This window comes from Cucurbita maxima, unplaced genomic scaffold, assembly GCF_002738345.1.
Source record: "Cucurbita maxima cultivar Rimu unplaced genomic scaffold, Cmax_1.0 Cma_Scf00013, whole genome shotgun sequence".
NCBI classification, from domain to species: domain Eukaryota; kingdom Viridiplantae; phylum Streptophyta; class Magnoliopsida; order Cucurbitales; family Cucurbitaceae; genus Cucurbita; species Cucurbita maxima.
In genome coordinates this window covers 3,196,279-3,219,552 of record NW_019272029.1, presented here as the reverse complement: position 1 = coordinate 3,219,552, position 23,274 = coordinate 3,196,279, and the positions used below count along the sequence as shown (strand labels likewise).

At 35.6% G+C, this 23,274-nt stretch overlaps 5 protein-coding genes and 1 pseudogene across 11 annotated transcripts; 2 read left to right on the top strand and 4 right to left on the bottom strand.

Annotated features, from left to right (window-relative positions):
* The first annotated feature begins 3,770 nt into the window (after positions 1-3,770).
* On the top strand, positions 3,771-4,581 carry LOC111488709 (protein THYLAKOID ASSEMBLY 8, chloroplastic). Its single transcript, XM_023136618.1, has one exon. It carries the CDS (start codon positions 3,828-3,830, stop codon positions 4,509-4,511), a length of 684 nt encoding a protein of 227 aa, XP_022992386.1. The 5' UTR covers positions 3,771-3,827; the 3' UTR covers positions 4,512-4,581.
* Positions 4,582-7,207: 2,626 nt separating this feature from the next.
* LOC111488720 (probable inactive nicotinamidase At3g16190) lies at positions 7,208-9,907 on the top strand. The gene is given in 6 exon segments (XM_023136633.1): positions 7,208-7,315; positions 7,676-7,789; positions 8,292-8,553; positions 9,395-9,511; positions 9,596-9,684; positions 9,718-9,907. Coding segments are annotated over 5 exon segments (615 nt in total). The 5' UTR covers positions 7,208-7,267; the 3' UTR covers positions 9,670-9,684; positions 9,718-9,907.
* A 215-nt stretch (positions 9,908-10,122) lies between these two features.
* On the bottom strand, positions 10,123-13,258 carry LOC111488698 (protein PLANT CADMIUM RESISTANCE 8). Its single transcript, XM_023136602.1, has 6 exons — positions 13,135-13,258; positions 12,969-13,102; positions 12,519-12,766; positions 12,288-12,359; positions 11,398-11,610; positions 10,123-10,433 (listed from the first exon to the last, which is right to left on the bottom strand). The coding sequence occupies exons 1-6, from the start codon at positions 13,138-13,140 to the stop codon at positions 10,351-10,353; spliced, it is 756 nt and encodes a 251-aa protein (XP_022992370.1). The 5' UTR covers positions 13,141-13,258; the 3' UTR covers positions 10,123-10,350.
* Positions 10,123-16,618, bottom strand: LOC111488733 (cytochrome c-type biogenesis CcmH-like mitochondrial protein). 7 transcript variants are annotated; one of them, XR_002719244.1, is made up of 5 exons: positions 16,017-16,618; positions 15,226-15,407; positions 14,201-14,332; positions 13,780-14,106; positions 10,123-10,358 (listed from the first exon to the last, which is right to left on the bottom strand). XR_002719244.1 is itself a non-coding variant. In XM_023136653.1 (4 exons), the coding sequence occupies exons 2-4, from the start codon at positions 15,367-15,369 to the stop codon at positions 13,906-13,908; spliced, it is 477 nt and encodes a 158-aa protein (XP_022992421.1). In that variant the 5' UTR covers positions 15,370-15,407; positions 16,017-16,618; the 3' UTR covers positions 13,603-13,905. The 7 variants fall into 7 exon arrangements, 6 of the variants coding, with proteins under 6 accessions (XP_022992421.1, XP_022992422.1, XP_022992424.1 ...); XM_023136653.1 differs by lacking the exon at positions 10,123-10,358 and having other exon boundaries at positions 13,603-14,106; XM_023136654.1 differs by lacking the exon at positions 10,123-10,358 and having other exon boundaries at positions 13,603-14,106; positions 15,226-15,402.
* A 936-nt stretch (positions 16,619-17,554) lies between these two features.
* Positions 17,555-18,238, bottom strand: LOC111488732 (30S ribosomal protein S17, chloroplastic-like). Its single transcript, XM_023136652.1, has one exon. It carries the CDS (start codon positions 18,190-18,192, stop codon positions 17,710-17,712), a length of 483 nt encoding a protein of 160 aa, XP_022992420.1. The 5' UTR covers positions 18,193-18,238; the 3' UTR covers positions 17,555-17,709.
* Positions 18,239-19,191: 953 nt separating this feature from the next.
* Positions 19,192-22,430, bottom strand: LOC111488764 (annotated as a pseudogene).
* Between the last annotated feature and the right edge of the window lie 844 nt (positions 22,431-23,274).

Below are 23,274 nucleotides of genomic sequence, written 5' to 3'. Positions count from 1 at the left end.
TTCAAACGTGTGCGTGATTTATTCGTATCTCTATTTTAATGGTATGATAGGTGACTTGTCTATTAAGATAGACTCGAACCCACAAAAATTATCTTACTTTTAAGTCTTCCTCATAACTATTTGATATTCGAGAATCTCCCAGTTTTTTTTTTCTTTTTTATTTTCTTTAATAAATTATTGAATTTCTATCCAATAAAAACATTTTTTAAATTTTTTTTAAGGTTGGGTTTAAATTAAAAAAATTTAAATATAATTTTTGTTTTTTATTTCCACCCACTTGATTCTCATTAATCTCCCCTTGCCTTTTTTGGTCCATAAACTATGTTTTAATTCTTTTACTTAAAGTGTGTAAAGAGAATTTGAAGCAAATCTCTGAATTATTTGATATTGTACTTTTCTTTATTTATTTTTCAAATTTATTTATTTATTTACACTACCTTTTATTCTCCCTTTTTATTTTAAACTTTTTTTTTAGAAAAGGGATTTTCTTGTATTTTTTTTTTCCTTTTTACATCTGAATAAAAATAATTATTTTGTCTTTTTTTTAAAGAAAAATCAAAATAAAATTAAAAAATATAAACTATTTTTAGCTCATTAAAACGAACATTTTTAAAAAACTAATTTTTTTTATATATTTTTTAAAAGTATTTTAGCCCATTAATAATACTCCAAATTTTGACCCTATTTTATTAAATAATAAAAAAAATACTTTTTAATAATAACAAAGATAATATTATTTAATTACATGGTCAATATAATCTTGAAAAAATCTAAAAATGTCGGAAAAAATAAAGAATATAAGAATATAAACATCCATATTATTACAAACAAAACTCTCTATTTTTTTTTAATTAATCGCGAAAAAAATCTAAATCCATTTTGAGGTAAATTTTCAATTGCAAACATTATGAGCACACAATAGCAATAACAAATCTCATCATTTCAAACCCAATTTTTTAAACTAAAAAATCCAAAAAAACATAATTTAAGACATTAATTTGATGGTTCAACCAAATAATTATGGTTTTATGGGTTAAAATAAATAAATAAAAAAAGAAAAAGAATATGATAGTGGGAGTGAGGGACAAGGAGAATGGAGGATTGTGACCCATTTGCTCCCCACGCGTGGCATTGCGTTCGTACCCACGGCCCTCTGCCTAATCCAAGTGCATTTCACACGCTTTCAATCTCATACTCATCCCTTTAAACTTTTTTTTTTTTCTTTTATAAGTTAAAAGTATTTTTTTTAAAAAGGCGGTAGGGGTCGGGTGGAGCTCGGGAGAGATCGGAGAGGAGAACCCGATGAAGAAATGATAATTCGACACTACTAAATGCTTGAAAGAGAAATTATAAAATTATATTTTAAACATTTAAATGATTATAAAAAAAAAAAAAAACCTCAATAATCTGACCGACTGAATCAATCGAACTTAATTTATACCACTTGAGTTGGGTTGAGGCCGAATAAAAAAAAAATTATGAATTGTATTCCATTTATAAATTCTAAAACTATTGAGTTAAAACGAAAGAAAATAAATATTTTTGCATCTTTTATTTAATTTTATAATTAGTTTTTATTATTTATTTTACCATTTTGAAATATATTTCTTTATTATTAAAAGGTAATAATGGAATATTTATTGAAGTTGAGTTTTAAATTTTAATTAAATGTTTGAAAATAAATAAATAAATAAGTTTTAAATCAACATTTTATTTTTATTAAAAATAAAAATTTGATAAGTTAGATTGAATGGATTTATTATTTAATAAAAATTATTTTTGGTTAAAAACCCGAATAATTGAGTTGATTTGCTGTGCTAACTGAACAATTATGTTATATTATTATTTATTATTTATTTTATTGTTAAATATTAATTTATTATTTTATTTTCTGAAAAAATGAATATTAATATACCAAACGTCTAGAAGTATTACTTTAATGAACTAGTCATCCAAAAGCACTCCAATATTGAAATATGAGACGTATTAATTTATAAAATAATGAACAGTACCTTAATGTTTTATGACGATAAAAAATTAAAATAATTAATTATTGTACGATTAAAATAATAATAAATTTCAGAAATTTGCTATTTTGTTATTATGTAAGCAAAGAATCGCCGCTATCTGATTTGACCGTAGACTGACGTGGGTCCGGATTACAGCTTACGTGGCAAGCCATAGGCCGCATGATTTGTGGTCTCGTTTTTCACCTGAGGTTACGTGTCGCGTAGACATAGGCGTGATAAAACACATGAAAGTACGAATTTAGACTTTTTGGGTCAACATTTCTATATTCTGAATATTAATATTGAAAGAATTGTTTTACTTATATTGTTTTAAATTACGAATTTAGCCTCGAACTTTTAACATTTTTATTTATTTTAGTCCGGTTGAAATAAACTATTAAAATTTTAATTTTATTTAAAATAAGTTGCTGAATTTTTTATTTTTTAATTAATAGGACATTGATTTATTAGTTATTCTTTAAATCCATAAACTTAAATATAATTTTTTTTTTTTTTTTTTTAGGATTATTGAGAATGAGTACCACATTCTTAATTTAGCAAATAATTATTATAATCAATTAATACTATTACCAAAACCCAAAGTAAGACATGATTCCTAACATGGTATCTCATGCCCTAAACTTAGCCATGAAAATAGAATCATCAGATCCCTCACCTTTTCAGCAATTCCATCTCCATACACGATAGTGGCGTTCCTCTGGACCTAAACTAGTTATGTAATTTCTCGTCTTAAAAAAGAAGAATTTAGGTTAAAAGGGAAATGAAGGTAGAAAATATTTGAATTTATGACTAAATAAAATCAAATAAAAGCATGTTCTAAAGTGGGGATTATTGTATAATTACGAATTAAAATAAGGTTTGATTAAATTAGAAGATCCAATTTAAAAATGTATTTACTTTTTGATGGATTGCAAAAAAATAAATGAAAGCAAAGCAAATCCAATTCCACTAGAAAATGCCTCGACCAACTGCACGCTGTGGTCGGCTGGTGGCTCCCAACAAGCAGCAGCCTCAACTCGGCCCCTTTCTCATCCTACACCATATCCATTATAAAATTCCAATGTCTATATCTCGGAGTTTAGATTTTAAGGGCACGAAATATCGTATGACCTTAAAAGTATATCAAAAAATCTCGAGTTCTAACCACATGAACTATATTCTAGTCTTTTATAGGCAGAATCTGTTCTATGAACTTTTACATCTCCTCTTAATAGAGACTCTTATTCTTTTTCTTTGGGAGTCTTGGTCATTTTTTATTATGCCTTCGAGTAGCCTCAACTTCTTTTTCTTTTGGAGGTCTTGGTTCGACATTTGAGAATTCTATTAATATGGATAACTTTAAGGCATGAACTCTAATACCATGTTAGGAATCATCAAATTAATATTTAAGAGAATTTTAAAAAAATAATAATAATCTCGAAATTATCTAACTTTTTAACTAGTTTTTCATTTTAAAAATTGGAAGGATTATTATTTTATAATTTTTGTTTTTAAAAAAATGCAAGTAATGAGATGGCAATTCCAAAGCAATGTTGGAGGTCGAGCTAGCTTATCACTTCCAATGTGGTGTTTTTCAATACGTGTATGATGACCTGTCCTTGTCGTATCAAGGATTGATTACATTATTATTCAGTTATTGGGCCCAATTTTTCCAACATACGGCCCAACAGAATAAATTAAACAGACAAGTTACAAGGCCCAATATTGCCGGCCAAGCCCAAGTTCCCCACAACGCTCAGCAAAAGGGTACAACAGTCATTGCAAAAACCCAATCCGCTACCCAACCTGCACTACGCCATGGCTTTCTCTCTTCACTCCACGTTTCTCAAATCTCAAATCCCGATTCCGATTCCGATCTCCGCCACCGCTACCGTCGTCGTTTCCCTTCCGGTACGCTGCGGTCCTCGGGACAACCGAGGACCGCTAGTCAAAGGTAGAACCCTAAGCACCGAAGCAATCCAAGCCATTCAATCTCTAAAACGGGCCGAGAAATCAGACCCGACGAAGCTCGAACAAGTCCTCTCCACTACTCTCTCCCGATTGCTCAAAGCCGACCTCGTCGCCACCTTAAAGGAGCTCCTCCGGCAGGACCGGTGCGCCCTAGCTTTGGAGGTTTTCGCCGTCGTACGATCGGAGTACGGTGTCGATTTAGGGATGTACGCAGAGGTGGCGGCGGCGTTATCGAGGAACGGAGCGATGGAGGAAATCGACCGGTTGGTTTGCGATTTGGAAGATGAAGATAGGGTGATCCAGTGCGATGACAAGGGCTTGATTAAGTTGATCAAGGCGGTGATTGGTGGGGATAGAAGGGAATCGACGGTGAGGATTTATAGGATGATGAAGAGGAGCGGTTGGGGATCCACCATCAAAGCCGATGATTATATGGTTAGGGTTTTGAGCAAGGGCTTAAGGAGGCTTGGGGAAATGGAGATGGCTGATGAGATCAATATGCAATTTCAAGATTTAGTGGGCAGTTTTTGAAAATTGACCCAACCTGTAATTTCTTTTTTAAATGTATTATATTTCTATTTACTTTTGGATTATTAACTAATTTGGTCCATAAATGCAATTATTAAAAATGTAACCAACTGTACCACGCCTGGAAGAAGAAAAGATAGAGAAAAAGAAATTTTTTAAAAATTAAAAAGAAAATAAAAAAGAAAATAAAAAAACCCTCTTACGGAGTTTGGGCCAACTTAGGCCCATCACCAGGGTTCGTTTTATTTGGGCCTTTTCAGGCCCATTATGCCCTTTGTCAATCTATCTATTTCAACCTATATAATTGTAATATTAAAATTAAAATGGGTTGGACGGGTCGGGTCAATTCATATATACGATAATTTGAAAAGGTGAGTGTAAAATTGAAGTTTGATGTTTATGAGAAGGGCAAAAATGGAATATTGGGGAGAGATTTTCACATCATGAATGCTTCGTTTTCCTCTTTATCTGATATGAGATCTCACAATGTCAATATATGGATGAAAACTAACCTTAGTATATTTATTATATTTATTATTATATATATAGATAGCCATTTTTAAGTTGACTTCCACCTCCAAAAAGCCTCATAGATTCTAGAGCTGAAATTAAGCAAATGATGGGTGGAAACCCTAATTGGTGGACAACTTCTTTAGCTGAACAAACTTTGCTCACTTTTCATGTAATAGTAACAACCCAGATCATGGGAGCAACCGTGTCGTCTCCGGTGGTGGCGGTGGCGGCCCCGACCCCGACCACTCGTTGGAGGTGAGCCACTTCCTTGGCTTTGCTTTTGTTGTCAAGTTTTAACACTCTCCCTTACTTGAACAGTCGAATCGCTCCGCCGTCGTCGCCTGTGGAGCATGTAAGAAAGCTAGGATTCATCCGCCATCTTCAAACCAACCACCTTTAAGGGTAGATTTTACTTCAAAACTTCAACCTTAAAGCTTACGAATTAGCTTTCTTGTAGGAACCGATAGAAGCAATATAAAATTTTATGATCGAATAATAACAGGTGAGGAAGGAGAAGCTCGTAGATCGAATCACAACTCTTCACCAAATCGTCTCTCCATTTGGAAAGGTAAAATTTAAAGTTCACGTTAAAATTACATAAAATATCTCGAAGTTTTACTGTCTTTCACTAAGTTTTAAAAATTTTCATTTTTACCCTGAAATCTTATAAATGATATTAATTACGTTACACATTACCTCAAATTTCATTTCATTTTAAATTTTCTCGGACAAATTGAGGTAAAAAGCCTATTTTTCTTACCCATTTACAGTTTTAAGATCGGTAAAAGAGACCCTATTATCATTATGTAAGTGGAGATTGAGAGGTAAAAGGGGCACAGTAAAATCTCACTTTTTTTGACCGGCATGCTCTCAGTTACCCTTATCTGCGAAGTGCTCCAAAACAGCTCACGAATTCACAGCCTCTTGTAAGTATATACTACAGTTTAAACAGTTTCATGCATTCGAGAGTGTTTGTATGAATATGGACGAGTAATCTTTTTTTTATTAATTTTTTTTCAAAATTTCGACTTTTTGGTTCTAATGTTCGAGAGCTTATTTAAAATGGGTCGATTTTCTTTTCGGTGACAAAGTTCATACATTTTCATAAATTGACGAATAATGTTTTTAAAATTTTTTAAAATGTTCTCGTTATTATCTTATTATATTTTTTTATTATATATTCTCGTTATTATCGTCAAAATTGATAGAATCCAATTTTTAAGTTATCAAGATTTCAAAAATTTTTTTAGTACATGTGTTTGTAGGTCAGATTTCAAACAAACGGAAACCGTTCACAATTCAACTAAAATCATACGAATTTGGTTGGGCTAATCGAGTTTTTCGAATTATCAAATTTTTCGAACACTTCTATTACTTTTCTTCACGAATAGTTACCGAACGTTTACTTTCTGAAAAATTAAAATCGATTCTATTTTATACGGTATAAATAGATTAAATTAATATGTTATTATTAGGGAGAAGAAAGGAAAAGGCAAGAGAAGGAGCTGAGGAGTAGAGGGCTATGTTTGGTACCAGCACACACCTACCTGACCCAACTTGCTTTTGATTTAATTAATTAATTAATCTCCATTTAATCCTTTTTAATATTAATATTATTATTATTAGGGATTATTTTAATCTGATGTTTTTGTTAATTAATAAATATGGTTGTTTTTATTAGCCTTAATTAATTTTCTTGATCTTCAATCTTTTGAGCTGTAATCCACTCCATTAATTTTGTATTATGACATATTAAATATATTTTATTCCTTACTGAATGTTGTAATAAAAAATTAACAACTCAAATTATAGTTAATTTAATTAATTACAATTAATTTCACAAATAATTAATATGTATAATTTTCACTCTTCCCATTCATTAAATAATTAAAAAGAATAAATAAAAGGGAAAAATATGTTTTGTTATTTATTTATTTCTACAAAAAAAAAATACTATTATTATTTTAAATTTTGCATAAATTTAATAATAAAATTTTCATTTAATAAAGTAATTTATCTCTAAATAATTAAAAAAATAAATAAAAGGGGAAAATGTTTGGGAAAAACTTTAATTCTCAAAATATCTTAAAATATATTGTACAATAAATTCTGACCAATCCAACCATATCTCACCCATTTTTTATAATTGAGCCCTAACTTATTCAATTCAATATTTTTCTCTTTATTTCAAGAAACTCACTACCAACCCATCCCTCCTGCTCTCCGTTTTCGGAAGCTTTTTGGCTATGGAGGATCAATGGAATCGCACTGCTCTTCTCGTCATTGACATGCAGGTTCTTTCTCTTTCCCTTCTCCACATCCCTATCGCTCTTCCCCGCTCACAATTAACTTGTTGAGGATTGTTGGAAGAATAGTCCCGCATCGATTATTGATCTTATAGGTAAGGAATACATCTCCAATGTTACGAGTCCTTTGGAAGAAACCAAAAATAAAGCTACTAGAGCTTATACTCAAATTGGACAATATCATACCATTGTAGAGGCTATTTGAAAGCTCCATAGGCCTCAGAAGAGGCTCTATGGTGTCCTTTGTTCGAAGAGAGAATGGTTGAGTATTGTTAGTAGAGAGTCTGATGTAAAGTAAGGATGGTTAATAATTTGTAACATAACCTTCTTCCAATTCTTTCTCTACAGAAAGATTTCATTGATGAAGGATCGGCATTCGCTTTACCAGGAGCCCGTGCCATACTCCCAAGCGTGTATCGGGCAGTCGAGATTGCAAGAAAGCGGGGCGTGTTCATTATCTGGGTTTGTTATTATAACCGCTTAAGCCTACAGCTAGCTAGCAGATATATTATTCTCTTTGACTTTCTACTTTTAGCTTCTCCGCAAAGTTTTTTAAGATTTTGGCCGGAGAAGTTTCAACGTTCTTATAAAAAAATGTTTCATTCTCCTCCCCAACCGATATGGGATCTCACAATCCACCTCCCTTCGGGAACCAGCATCTTCGTTGGCACTTGTTCCCTTTGATACTCCTTTGAGGCCAAGTGTCCTTGACTCAGCCTTCTTCACATCGCTCGTTGTCTGACTCTGATACTTTTTGTAATAATTGAGATCCCACGTTAGTTGGGGCGGAGAACAAAACATTCTTGTTGATAACGATGCGGCCTGACAAATGATTTTTTAAAACCAACTTTGAGGGAAGTCTGTACGAAAGTCCAAAAATGACTATCTACTAGCTAGGCTTTGGCAGCTGCTGTTTTAGGTTTATGCTTGTCGGGGATTGCTGTTCATTTTTTGTTTGTCGTAGGTTGTCCGAGAGCATGATCGTGAAGGACGAGATGTGGAACGGTTTCGCCGCCATTACTATGGCAATGGGGAGCTAAAGCCAGCTGCAAAAGGAAGCAGAGGGGCAGAGTTAGTAGAAGGCCTTGAAATTAAAGAAGGAGATTATAAGTTGGTGAAGACAAGGTGAGATTATAAGTTGGTGAAGACAAGGTTCAGTGCCTTCTTTGATACTAACTTGCATTCCCTTCTGCAGGGTGTGGGTATTACTGATTTGGTTATCGCTGGTAAGATTCTTACGTATGATTGAGATGTTCATTTAACTTGGATGAATGATTCACTTCGAATCGGGCGAGGAATCTCCGTTTAAATGAGAACTGGGAGAGGAAATAAGAAGAGACTTCTTCCCATGTGATATCTCAAATCGGTTGAAGAGGAGAACGAAACATTTCTTATAAGGGTGTGGAAACCTCTCTCTACGTGTTTTAAAACAGTGAGGTTGACAGCGATACATAACAGGTTAAAGCGGACAATATCAGCTAGGAGTGGACTTGAGCTGTTACAAATGATATAAGAGTCAGACACCAAGCGGTGTGTCAGCGAGGACGCTGGCCCCACATCGATTGGAGGAGGGAACAAAACATTTCTTATAAGGGTATGAAAACTTTTTCCAAGCACACATGCTTTTAAAACTATGAGACTGATAACGATACGTAACGGATCAAAACAGACAATATATAATAGCGATGGGCTTGTGACAAATGGTATTAAGGCATCGAGGGTGTGTCAACAAGTTCGTTGGGCTACCAAGGGGATGAATTGTAAGATCCCACATTGGTGAGAGGAGAATGAAACATTCTTTATAAGTATATGGAACTATATGTAATGGGTTAAAACGAACAATATCTGCTAGTGGTGAGCTTGGACTGTTACACCCCATTAGCTAAACTAGGATTGAGATTATACTTTTCGTTCCCCCACCCTATCCCACTGTTAGCTAAACGAGGATTGAGACTATATTTCCCGTCCCCAACCCCACGTACCACGGTTAGCTAAACGAGGACTGAGATTATATTTTCCGTTTCCATCCTTAGAGTATGAATATCTTGTATCCCTTTGAATTTGTAGGTGTTCAAACGCCAAACTGTATCAGACAGACAGTTTTTGATGCTGTGTCTTTGGATTACCATTCAATCACTCTTCTTAGTGATGCAACGGCAGCTGCCACTCCCAAAATCCATCAGGGTAAGTGAGCTTTCTACTCTAAATCCTTTCCATTTCTAACAACAATTCATAGATTATAACGCTTTGAGGTGGTAAAAAACACAGATAATATCACTGACATGAAAAATGTGGGCGTTGTGGCCGCAAAAGTTGATGAATGGGGCGACTCTGATGCTTGAACAGCCCCTCTCTGCCATAATCCAACACACCTTGGTGCTGCAATAAATCATGGTTTGATCTCGGACCACTCAACATTACAACATGCATCTCGTTTTCTTTTATCGGTGTGTGAAATTTAAATAATCGAAACACTCCCTATATTGTTGGACTTTCTTCGTGAATGATGAACGAATCAGTTACCCTTTTTAATTTAAAAAAAAAATCTGAAGAGTTTGATATAGAGATGTTTATTTAACCTACCTCAAATGGGTCTCGCAAAGATTCGTTCCAACCAAGATGAAAAAGGGAGTGGAAGAGAATGAATAGTACTCTTCCTTACCGATCAATAAAATTCGATTCATCCATCAACAAAAATTCATCCATTTCCTCTAAGAGGAGCACCAAGTGACGTTTATATGTCGGAATCGGTAATCTTATTAACTATTCGTTGAAAATAATAATAACATTTGATCTACTTTAAATTAAAAATTGCATTCAAATACATTTGTAAGATAGAAAACAAGGGCACTATGGCAATTATCAAATATTTGGAGGGGGAAAAAGAAACATACATTTGTAAAAATAACAAGAATCTACGAACTTAACTAGAAAAGAAAAGGAAAAGAACAAAAAAAAAAAAAAACAGGACCAAGCACATAATTGAAAGTTGAGAAAACTTGGGACATGTTTTCAGGTGATGATTAAAACATGGTTTGTCTTGGAGGAGGAACATCCACTGTCTCATGTTGTGCTGCCTGTCTTTGAGCCAAAATTCCATTCCATCCTGTACGTGACATGTTGGATATACATAATCATTCATAAGTTAATAGCTCACATCTCGACACACTGCTTTTAAAGCTACACAAACTGCCACACGACACAAGTTTAACTGTTAGGACATGTTTGGGAGTGATTATAAAACATTTAAAATCACTTTTGTCCTGTTTTATACCACTTCGAAAACATGTCCTTGTCGTAAGCTATTATAAGCTGAGCTACTTAGTAGTCGGTAGAGGTGATTTGTAAGATTCATTTACGAATGAACTAAGCATAACATGGCAGCCTTCAAAGTCCCAATGACATTGAGAAGAAACGACCAGAGTTTTTGTAAACGTCCAAGTCCACCGCTAGCAGATATTGTCCTCTTTAGACTTTTTCTTTCGGGCTTCGCTCTCAAAGTTTTTAAAATGCGTCTGCTAGGAGAGGTTTCCACAACCTTATAAAGAATGTTTCGCCCTTCCCAACCAATGTGGCATCTCACCATCCACCCCCCTTTAGGGTCCAGCGTACTCGCTAGCACTCGTTCTTCTCTCCAATCGACGTGGGATCTCACGATCCACTCCCTTCAGGACCTAGCGTTCTCGCAAGCACTCGTTCTTCTCTCTAATTGATGTGGGATCTCACGCTTCACCCCTTTCCGGGGCCCAGCGTCTTCGCTAACACACTGCCTGATGACTAGCTCTAATACCATTTGCAACAGCCCAAACTCACGGCTAGCAGATATTGTCCTCTTTGAGCTTTCCCTTTTGGGTTTCCCCTCAAGGTTTTTAAACCGCATCGGCTAGGGAGAGGTTTCCACACCCTTATAAAGAATGCTTCGTTCTCCTCCCCAACCGACATGGGATCTCACTAACTTGACAGGCAAAAAGCTATATCATGGGGGAGCAAAACTGATCTTTGCTAATGCTTAACAAAGTTCCTCAACAAGTAATACAGTTCATAAATAAAATTGAAAGAAGGATAAGTACCTAAGGATGGGTCAAGTCCTCTCTTCCGGAGCTCTCTGAACTCTTGGCAAAGTGAACAACATGGGCAGAACACATGAGAAATGATATCAGTATACGGAGCTTCTACCAAATTATATCTCTCTCTCAGTCTTTTTCTGTAGCTTGACCCCATCAGCCATTGAGAGCACAAAGCAGGCATCATCAGAGCATATATAAGACTCCCCAAAGGACAGGCTGCAATGAGTATCACAAATATATCAGCAACATACAACACCTTCATTTAACTTTTAACACAAATCGAAGCTATGAAATGGTAATCATATGAGAAAAACAGAGAATGGGAAATAACAATCCACCTGTTACGTATCACCTTTGCTAGGGAGAGGTTTCTACACTCTTATAAGAAATATTTCATTCCTCTCTCTAACCGATGTGGGATCTCACAATCCACCCCCTTAGAGGTTCATCGTCCTCGCTAGCACATCACCCGGTGTCTAATTTTGATACCGTTTTGTAACAATCCAAGCCCACTACTAGCCACTATTGTCCACTTTGACTCGTTACGTATCACCATCGGCCTCACCGTTTTATAACGTGTCCGCTAGGGAGAAGTTTCTACACCCTTATAAGAAATGCTTCGTTCTCCTCTCCAACCGATGTGGGATCTCACAATCCACCCCTTTCGGGCCCAACATCCTTGCTGGCACACCGCCCGATATCTAGCTCTAATTTCATTTGTAACAGTTAAAGCCTATCACTAGTAGATACTATCCACTTTGACCAATTACGTATCGCCGTTGGTCTTACAGATATTAGGGAAAAATTTCCACACCCTTATAAGGAATGCTTCGTTCCTCTCTTCAACCGACACCAGATCTCACACAAATTCAAGGTTAAAAGAAAGTCCTTACTCATTTCTCCTTGATCCATTACTTCTGCAATCTGTCCAAATGTCACGCATGGAAGGAATGCTGTCATGACCGCTGTCAAACAGAAACTAATGTGTCAAAGAACTGCTCCACAGACATTTCAAATAATTGGGATCTTCAGATCACATGCTAGCAGACAAGAATTTTCGAGTATCAATCCAATACTTTCACGATATGGACTAAATTGTTACAAAATCAAAAGCAAAAACTAACCATTAGTCTCATCTTCATGGCAATCAAACAATCCAGAGCTCCAAACAGTCCCACGGACTGTATTAGCTTGATACATAGTTGGACCTGGGAGCTCAGGTTCAGCATATTGTGTAAAATTATTAGCTGGGCTACCTGTATTTGGTTGGTACATGCTTGGGCCTGCGAACCCAGGTTGATCCTGTTGTGTATTGCCACCATAACCAGTACTACCTGTGCTTCTATCCATCTGAGCCTTAGCAGAGCGGTACCTTAATCAAAGATGAATATGCAATATGTTTCTGAAGCTATTGGTCTTTAAAGAAGCTCTCAATGTGAAAATCTTTCCCCCTCCACCAAACTGAATCATTCCACTCACCAATCATGAAGAACAAACGGAATAAAACAGAGTTGGGTCAACCAAGTTTATCGTATAAATTGAAGTCAACATCATTAAGGAAAGGGACGACTTACGAATAGTCAATCCTTTCTTGAAGTTGACGAAAAACAGCGTAGCCCCTTTTCTTGAACGCATGATTGGATTTAAATGAAGTTCTGATCTGAGCGAAGCATCTTGACCAGTTCGCCGCCAGTTGGAGAGTTGAAATTGCAGCCCGCCCGACTTCCCTTCTCCCGCAATCTGCATATGCCAGCACGTTGGTTTGACATGCTTTGATTCTCGTCGGAGGTCAATGGATGGAAGGATAGAATCCGCGGCTTTTGAGGGTTTTTAGTATTAAGACGAAAATTGTCGAGGGAAATTAGGAAATTTTATGAATTGGGTTTGTGGGTTTTATCCTTATAATTTGTATTTTATGTAAAGAGTTAGGATTCGGTGACATTTATGATCTAGTAATTATCGTTAAGAGAGTTTACGAAATACGTTTGAAAGAAAGGATGCATCAAGAAAGCAGAGTGACCCCCAGTTCTATTTAACTAAGCTCCATGAGCAGTCGTACTTGATTGCTCGGGCGACATGGTCCCACACGAGCCCGAGTTTACGGGAGATTTTAGAGGAACCCACAACCAATGTCACCATTTATTATCAAAATTCAAGAAATTTACATATTTTTTTCTTTCTTGTGCATTCAACGATTAATAAAAGGAGTGACTCAAACTTTTAATATCTTGATCGATAACCCATGTCAAACTAGTTAAACAATAACATCACTATCCCAATGGAAGGAGAAAGAACAAATATACCTATTTATACATAAAATGGACTATGAGGGAAAGAAAAAAGACACTGGAAAAATTATTCAACGAGACCACCAAACATGTTTTTCGGTTTGTCTTGGATGAGGAGATTTCATTGCTTCATTTTGTGTTGCTTGTCTTTGAGCCAAAATTTCGTGTCATACTCTGAAATTCTTAGGACTGTTGTTCGAGCTAGCAATGGAGAGTATTTACCTCACTGGCTACGCCATCTCCTCCACCATAAAGAAGCGGCTCTCTGAGGTGGTGGAGGTGAGAGGAGATCTAACATGGTTTGCTTCTCTCTAGGGGTCAATGGAACGCCCCTGACTATATTCAAAGCCATGATATGAACGTTAGACTTTTGCTTGTACTTACTATAAGCCCATACTCCTGCAGCAGCACCAGCCACTAACACCTATATTCCAAGGTAACATGTTTAGAACTAGAATTACATGAAATGGGCAGAAATATTTACTTAATATTTGAATTTCTTGCTGATATTTACTGACCGGTGATAGCCATAATGCTGCAGTTTGGAGGTCGAACTTTGGGGTATAAAGGATTGTCTCCCCGTAATCATTCTCGAGCTTTTTAAAGATCTCCTTGTCCGATTTCCCCGACCGAATCTCGTCACGGATCAACTATGGTGATATTACAAATACAAACGAACATCAAGCAAGTTTGTTGCAAAACAACATTGATCCAAAAATTATTGGCAGAAGATAGAAAACTCAACAAATCTGTGAGAAATCATCATGTAGCAATGATTCATGATCTGGTGGGTCAGTTCTTTTAGTCCATCATTCATGATCCAATGGAGTTTATCAAAAAATATGCATTGAGAATTTCCAAAGGGCTGCCAGCATAGATAGTTATTTTGAAGGTAATCTTCTAACTTTAAGGAAGATTTCTTGCATCAAAACAACTCTACGGAAGATTTCTTGGTGGAGAGGGGAACAAAACTTTCTTTATAAAGGTGTGGAAACCTCTCCATAGCAGATGTGTTTTAAAACCGTGAGGCTGACAGCAATACGCAACAGATCAAAGCAGATAATATTTGTTAGCGATGGGCTTGAGCTGTTACAAATGGTATCAGGGTCAACCACCAGACGGTGTGCCAGAGAGGACGTTGGGTCCTCAAGAGTGGTGGATTGTTAAGAAAGCATTCCTCACAAGGGTGTGGAAACCTCTCCCTAGTAGACGCGTTTTAAAACCGTGAGGCTGACTGCGATACATAACGGGTCAAAGCAGACAATATCTGTTAGCGGTGGACTTGGGCTGTTACAGACGGCCTCCTCTCCTCTTCACGGGACTAAATTATTATTATAATCTTGATATGGTGCACTCTTATGAGGAGCTTTTCCTGTTTTTCATCATTAATATAAATATTTTCTTTCTTTAAAAGGAAAAAAGGGACAATTTTGCACAAGAGAGAAGGACTCTTGAACTTCCCTATCAATCTTTCCCAGAATTTCCCTGATTTTCCGGCTAAGTTAACTTGTTAAGCATGGAGTTTAATCTAAATAACTGGTACCTTTCTGAGTAGAATCGCAATATCTGCTTGTGAATCTTCAATGGATTGACTACCGCACTCAATGCACCTAACATTGTGACTAATATTTCTTGCTCGGGCTTCCACCAGCTGCGTTTTTTTCACAGCATCCGCATCACTCTCCATCTTAGACACTGTGGCACCTCAGCTCTGACCAGCCTGCACTGCAATTGCAAGAAAATACCAAAAAATTATTTGAATGCGAAATACCAAAAAATTAAAGATAAATCACGTTTAGAAGTTCAAAATTTAAACAGCTGAAAATCTTATTAACATCGAGAAGTCAGAAAAAAAAAAAATGCAGATCAAGTTCCAGTTACAATCTTATCAAAACTACAAAGAGGGAAAATTAAACATTACGAGTCTACCTCCCATTGTTCTTCCTCATATAGAATACTAAGAATTCTCAATGGGTTCTGTGGAACCGATCAAATGAAAAGGAAAAGAAATTTATACCGAATTTAGCTAAGAAGGTTGCTCAAAAGTTCAAGAGTTTAGCTTAAACAGCAGGAATTTCAACAAAAAAAAAATCAAGGGTTCGTCATTCTTTTATATAGTACTTTATAACTTTTAATATCGTTATCATTCATTTGTGTGGAGTAAATAATACTGTAAGATTTTTGAAATATAAACAAGAAAAAAAAATTGTGAATTCAAACTGACCAAATGGTTCAGTTCTCAATTTTCTTAGATTCGGAGCCTTTCGAGCATAATATCAGCTAAATACACAGAAGGAAATAAGGATTCAGAATAACGAAGATTGACATGCTCACCGTATCAGGTGTTAAAATCAATTCATCAACATGAAGCTATTAGCAATTCAGGAAGCGAGGATTGGAACAGAAACCTTGAAGGAAACCGTTATTCACTCAGGCCCCAGTTTCCCACCATTAGGGCAACAAATGCAGCCACTAAACCGATTCGATCGAATATAACGACTATCGATTCGGTTTTCTTAAGCCGAAAACGGAACCGATATCAGGAAAAAGAGAAATTAGTTTTTGAACCGCAATCTGTTTCGGTTTGGTTTATACCGGTTTGGGATTTTGGGGGAAAACTTGGGATCGAAACAGATTCGCCGGCGGCCGTAAAATGAAGGAGGCGGTGGTTGGATAGAAATAGAGAGAGCCAGAGATAGAGAGATTAAACCTCAGGTCACGCTGGAGACGGAGAGATCTAGCCAATCCGTTGCTGGAGATGAGAGACGTAATTAATCTGTTGCTGCCGTGTGCTCGCCGGTGAGAGTGACGACTGCGATTGAAGAAGAACTGACTTCAGTCGGAGAATCGGCGTCAGTCGTTCGCGACTGTAAGCGAAGGAGAACCAGAGGAGAGTGGACGGCGGGAGAAAGAAGGAGGCGCCCAAGCGAGAAAAGGTGAAATGTGTGTAAATTAATATTAATTATCTTTTAAACTTAAAAAAAATAATAATAAAAAATCAAACATATTCTTCCACATTTTTTTAACATAAACCGGTAATATTTTATTTTAAAAATATTTCAAAAATAACTTTTAAGGGTTAAAAAGTTTCGTTAATACTTCAATTTTTAAAAAAATCTTCAAAGAAAAAAAAAAAAAACATCTTTAAAGGTTCATAAATAACCTTTAAACTTAAAAAAACAAAATTAATTTTAAAAATAATCTATGAAATATATATATATATATAAACAAATAAATTTTAAAATTTTATTTTGTAAATGTAAAATTTGTTAATGCTATTTTAAAATTTTATAATTTTTTTAACCTCTATATCAATAGTAATATATTTTTAATTTTTTTTAAGGTTATAAGAGTAAAAAATATATTTTTAATTTGAAGTATTTTTGAAACATTATTAAAAATTTAAGTATATATACTTTAAATTAATACAATGATCAAGAAGTAATTCTATATTTTTTTAATTTTTTTTAAATTGAAAAGTATTATCGAAATATTTAAAAGTTTATGAATATTTTTAGACAATGTACATAATTTAAGGATAACTAATAGATTCTCGCATATTAGAATAATTAGAATAATTAATAGATTAAAATATTAAGCTTCAAAATATGATTCTCGCATATTAGAATAACTAATAGATTCTCGCATATTAGAATAATTAATAGATTAGAATATTAAGCTTCAAAATATGATGAATCTTGTTCATAAAAGATTATACTTGCCTAGTTTAAGGTTCCAATGGATGAAATTCAAATTTTAGTTTATTATAATCTATCCACTGAATTAAACAAAAATTAACGACGATTTGATGAAATTAAAATCAAATTATTTTCTAAACCAAACGGAAGAATCGAGAGAGTATGAACAGCAAATTGCAGAGATGAAAAGCTCAAAAAAGGATTCGAATAAAGATTCTAAAATTAGAACGACTTGGCTCAGTCTCATCGATGTAACATCCAGAAAAACGATTACGAATCATTCATCAAGCACAAACAAGATCAGATCCACCAAAAGCAACCGATTACGATTAAACCTGTTGCTGCGACTCCAGTGGAATCTCGAGCTCTCCAACACCGGCTTCCGCCGCTTTCGGCTTCGAATTCCTCGCCGGAACCGGAATGGCCAGGAACGTCTTCATCTTGCTGATCGGCCGGCATTTTTCAAGCTCCACAAAGTCTCCGACCTTGAATTTGTTATCCGGATCGTGCGCCTGGTACTTCTTCTTGATTCTAATGCGCCGTTTGTATTTCGGATGAGGCGCCAATCGCACGACCTCGACGGCGACGGTCTTGTCGTTGGTAGCGCAGACCACACGGCCTTGCAGCGACCTCATGGCCCTTATCGAAGGGAGGAAATTGGGGGTTTGGGAGGCCGATAGTGAGGGCGAAGGCTTAGAGAGGAATGACAGAGGAACAGAGCCATGGAGGAAGGAAGTGGAAACTGAGAGGTTCTTCAGCCTCTGTAATGGAGGAATTTGCAGAAAGGATGAGTGACTCAGAGTTGCAGACATTTTTTAGGGCTTTTTGGGTTATCCGAATTGAAGACGAAGATGAGAACTGTTTTGAATCCGTGGATTGGGATTTTTTTTAAATTTAATTTATTTATTTTTTTCTTTGGCCCAATGAGTGAGGGAGATGACTGGGAGAAGGGGGAATCGTGTGTGGGAGAGCACATGGTAACCAATATAGGAGAGCACATGGTAACCAATCGTGTGTGGGAGAAGGGGGAATCGTGCGTGGGAGAGCACATGATGATATTTGCCTTTCTTATCTCTATTTATTTCTATTTATTATTTTTTTTTTCAAATCTTGTAATTTATTTATTACCGTGGATTAATTAAATACTCTCATAAATAAATAAAAAAAATTTATGAATTTGTTAAATCAAACAAATTTATTATTAATTTAAAAAAAAAATCTTCCTATTCCGTGACCACTCTTAAAAATAATTTTTAATTATTTAGAAATTAAAATTTTAAAATATATATTTATTATTGGAGAATTCTTAAAAATAATTTTTAATTATTTAGAAGTTAATTTTTTAAAATATATATTTATTATCGGACTATTCTTAAAAATAATTTTTAATTATTTAAAAGTTATTTTTTTAAAAATATATATTATTATTGGACTATTCTTAAAAATGATTTTTAATTTTTTAAAAGTTAATTTTTTAAAAATATATATTGAGCTTGAAAATCTTAATTTAAAATTTTAAAATAAATAAATATTAACATTTACTTTGGTTTATTTTGGTCTATATAATTCATTTTGTTCATATATTTTCATTTTTTTTATCTCGATTATGTTAAAAATAAATTTATGTTAAAATTTACATATTTTGAAGGAATAAATTTATATTAAAAAATAATAAATACGAGCATAACTAAATGACTAGAAAATCAATTATGGTTTAATCTCTAAGAAAACCATTTTTATGAAACTAAAAGGACTATACATTGAATGATAATATTGATAGGGAAAAGTTCTCATTTCTCTTATTCAATGGCGGGATGAATGATGATGGAATTCTGGCGGCACTCAAATTCTCCAGGTACGAATCCCTCTATTTCGTCGCTACATCCGTGTTTAGATCATCCGATTGCTTCGATGAATCCTTCTTTGCCTCCGTCTCGCTTTGTTTCTGGCCCCATCCCATGAAATCCAACAGTGTCATTGAAGTCGGCGTTTCTGGGCCATTGTTGATCGCATCTTCTCTTCGGCGTGGCGACTTTGCCGGTGGTGTTTCGCTCATTGGTTTCCTCCTCGATGTTGTTCGAAATTGATTCTGAGTTAAGCTATCGGCGTGGAGTACGTCTTCTATTCGAGACATGACTGTGAAGGCCAAGCTTTCCAGAGTTCTGGAGTAGCTCTCTAGAACGGCGTGCCCTACATCCTGCAGTTCAGGCAAGAGTAAGTTGTGATTGATCTTGAAAGATTTCAGGTAAGATTTACTAGGAATTTACACATGGTTGTTCTGTATGCTATAATGTAGGTGGACATGCTGTGTTGCTTACTCTGACAAAGAAATGGACATAGAATTGTTATTTCGTACTTGATTACATAGGCTAAAAACACATATCATGTCATTTAGGAGATGTTGGGAAGAGTTTTAGTAAGCAGGGGTTTAATGTAGCCTAGAGTTAAGAAGCTTTGATTTTAGTTTCTATAAATGTGTATAATGGAATATCTATCAGTCAAGTCCACCACTAGCAGATATTATCTCTTTGGGATTTCTCTAGGCTTCCCCTCAAGAATTTAAAATGTGTCTACTAGGGAGAGGTTTTTATACTCTTATGAGAAATGTTCAATTCCCCTCTCCAATCAATGTGAGATCTCACAATTCACTCCGTTGGGGGCCCAACGTCCTCGCTGGTACACTGCTCGGTGTCTGGCTCTAATACCATTTGTAACAGTTCAAGCTTCATTCCCCTCTTCAACCGATGTGGGATCTCATAATCCATCCCCTTGGGGCCTAACGTTCTTGTTGTCACACCGCCCGGTGTCTCCAACCAATGTGGGATCTCACAATCCACCCCCTTGAGGGCTAGCGTTCTCGCTGGCACATCACTTAGTGTCTAACTCTGATACCATTTGTAATACTCTTAGTCCACCATTAGCAGATATTGTCCTCTTTGGGCTTTCCCCTCTAGATTTTAAAACGCGTCTAAAAAGACTTCTACGAGGGAAAAATTTTCATGCCCTTATAAAAAATATTTCGTTCCCCTCTCCAACTGATGTGAGATCTCACGTAATAGATTATAGATTTCTTTTGGGGTGGGGAATAGGACTAGCTTATAGAAATTTAAGCTTGTTGAACTGGTGGGCTTATGGTTTATAAAGGATAGTATGGAGTATAGAATGTGGTTTATGAGTATGAATCCAAAATACAGGCTCCTGCAGAAAGGTTAGCAAACACATAACTTGAGATGAACAAGCACACACAAATTTTAATGATTTCAGATGAGATTATAGACAAGGAAGGTGCATTCTATTACCCGATTGAGTTGAATTTTGCTGACATCTAGTGAAGATTGTGGGACGCCAGGAAAGCGGTGCTTAAGTATAAGCAAGATGGTCTCAGCTCTCTCTTCAAAAATTTCTCTCTTCTCCAAGCTCACTGCCGGACCCCAGGTAGATTTTCCATCTTTCTGGTTCATCTTCCTCTTCCAAATCACTATGGAAGCTTCAATTCTATTTTTGAGGTCTAGGATCTTACTATCTGATGTTAAGTCCATGCTGGAAAGAAACTGATCAGGATCAAAGAACTCAACTGTTATACTTCTGTAGATGGAATCCCCTAGGCTTACCCTTCCATTCTGTAAAACCATAAACAAAACTTAAATTTCGAGTGAAGATTCGTTTCGAAACCGTTCCGAACATACTCGGTTTTGCTTACTCTAGGGAGAGATTCAATGTAGTCTTCAGGCATCTCCATTTCTGATATGATTTGAGCATTTATCCCCATGGCTGCTTTGAGAACTTGGTTGACACAATCCTTCTGGTACTGCAGAAACTTTCTCGACGCTTCAGATAAACCATTTGGAGGAACTTTGACTGTTGGTAGCTTCTTTTTGTTATTTCCTTTCTCTGAATCATCAGCACCTCTTGATTCATAGTAGAACTCATTTTGATCTTTAAAGTTATCCAGACACTCCTGTGTTTTGTTGTGGACAATCCAATATCATATAAGGAGCAGAAACAAAAGAAAAAACAGTAGATTTAACCCATAGTTCTTACAATTAACATAGCATCAAGCTTCCTCAAAGCTGGGATGTTCGAGCGCAAGTTATTTCGTTGGCGGGTCACCATTATCTATAGCAAAAAAAAAAAAAAAAAAAGAAGGAACAATCATATCAATGGATTCTAATGACATAGTTGAAATTTGATGGCTACCTCCATATTTGTTCCATCCTTGGATTTCTGCTGTGAAGGAACAAGCTCTACGATGTAATCCGTAACGGATAAGAGCAAATCGATTTCTTTTTGCCATCTTGTTTTTCTTTCAGCTGACATTGGCTCAAGACGCCATTGTTCACCAAAGACAGAAGCTGCAAATTTGGCTGACTAAGTTTAGATCCCAATAGAAATTTCTGTGCTGCTAGCTAAGCCCATGTAAGAGATTCTAGGCACTTACAGGCAAGGTTTGTGATAGCATTAGACAATGCCAAGGCTGAGGAAACACCCTTCCCTCCCCCAGTCATGTCTTCCCCTAACAGCAACATTGCAAACCTCTCTTTCATCTGTTCCATTTCTGAATTATAACCCAATTGGAAGAGACAATTTAGTTACACAATGATATACCGTGTAAGATACGGATATTTCGAAAGTGTAAAGACTAAAAGAAACACGAACCTATGTCGATCGGGTCTAATGCTTCCTTATCATTGGCAGCATTGTGGTCCTTGCTGCTCAACTTCGGTTTTGAACCCCTTTCGGGCCAATTCGATGGTGCCAATGGTGGCATGGCTTGGCATTTTACAGCCGAGCTGTTGCGAAGTAGTGTCCAACCCTGTCTTTTCGACATCGACAACTCTTCATCGATGCTGTAGTCCAACATTCTGGCAGTTTCTATACTCAAGCGCTAAGCGTGTTTGTCTGTATTCTCATACGTTTGTCTTAAGATGAAAAAAATCTAGCTCGAGAACCTTCATGTTCCTGCTCCATAGCACGAACCATCTTCAGTTTCTCGACAAAACTTTCGAGTGAAAACACAATGGACAACAACAAAAAACGAGAACTGGGTTATGAAGATGAAGAGAATAGAGAAAAAAAGTGGATTTCATTTGGTTTGTTTTTGTTTTTGTGTGGATTTTTTTTGTGAAGGAGATTGATAGGAGGTGTGATGGATCTTAAGAGAAGAGTTATTTTGGGTTTAGGTGGAAGAATTTGGTCTGTTATTTTCTTCAAAAGTGGTTGAATTGAATGGCTCAGGTGAAAATTTTGAGGTCAAACTTTGCTAAAAAAGATTTGGAAAGAGAAGAGGAAGACCATTGAATACTTTTCAATTTTTTTTTTTGCCTCAAAATAGTTAACTGCCATTTTCTTGCCTTTTCTTAACCTCTATTTGTGGGTCATCATAAAAAAAATATAAAAATATATCTTTAAGTTCAAATTTAATATTTAAATTTGATTTATAATGGTTAAAAATTTAAATAAATATCCCTAAATCTCTTAAACATATTTTAATATTGTTATGTTGTATCAACTTGTAGCTAACTCTAACTCTATTAAGAATGGCAACTTAAATAGAGTTTAATATGCTATTACATATATTCTCGACCAGGAGATAAAAGAGTTTGAGTTATCACTAGAGATGTCTATGGAGCAGGGACGGGGAAGCCTTCCTCCTTTATTCCATCTCTTATTCTCTGTTTAAATGGAGGCTTTCTACCTCGTTTGAGATAGGTTAAATAGACATTTCTAATTATCAGAGTAGTCTTCCTCCCTTATTCCATCTCTTATTCTCCGTTTAAATGGAGGCTTTCTACTTCGTTTGAAATAGGTTAAATGGACATTTCTAATTATTACTAGAGATATACTCTCGACCAGGGGATAAAAGGTTTGAGTTATCACTAGAGATGTTTACAGGC

Bases quoted from the DNA above. Each gene is read 5' to 3' on its own strand.
- LOC111488709 (XM_023136618.1), top strand. From the start codon at position 3,828: ATGGCTTTCTCTCTTCACTCCACGTTTCTCAAATCTCAAATCCCGATT.
- LOC111488698 (XM_023136602.1), bottom strand. The intron at 12,360-12,518 runs GTTAGTTTTTGC...TCTGTTTGACAG, and splicing joins CCATGAAGATGAGACTAATG to CGGTCATGACAGCATTCCTT. The intron at 11,611-12,287 runs GTAAGGACTTTC...TACTCATTGCAG, and splicing joins AATGGATCAAGGAGAAATGA to CCTGTCCTTTGGGGAGTCTT.
- LOC111488733 (XM_023136653.1), bottom strand. From the start codon at position 15,369: ATGGAGAGTGATGCGGATGCTGTGAAAAAAACGCAGCTGGTGGAAGCC. The intron at 14,333-15,225 runs GTACCAGTTATT...ATATCACCATAG, and splicing joins TTGCGATTCTACTCAGAAAG to TTGATCCGTGACGAGATTCG. The intron at 14,107-14,200 runs GTCAGTAAATAT...CTTGGAATATAG, and splicing joins CAGCATTATGGCTATCACCG to GTGTTAGTGGCTGGTGCTGC.
- LOC111488732 (XM_023136652.1), bottom strand. From the start codon at position 18,192: ATGTCTGCAACTCTGAGTCACTCATCCTTTCTGCAAATTCCTCCATTA.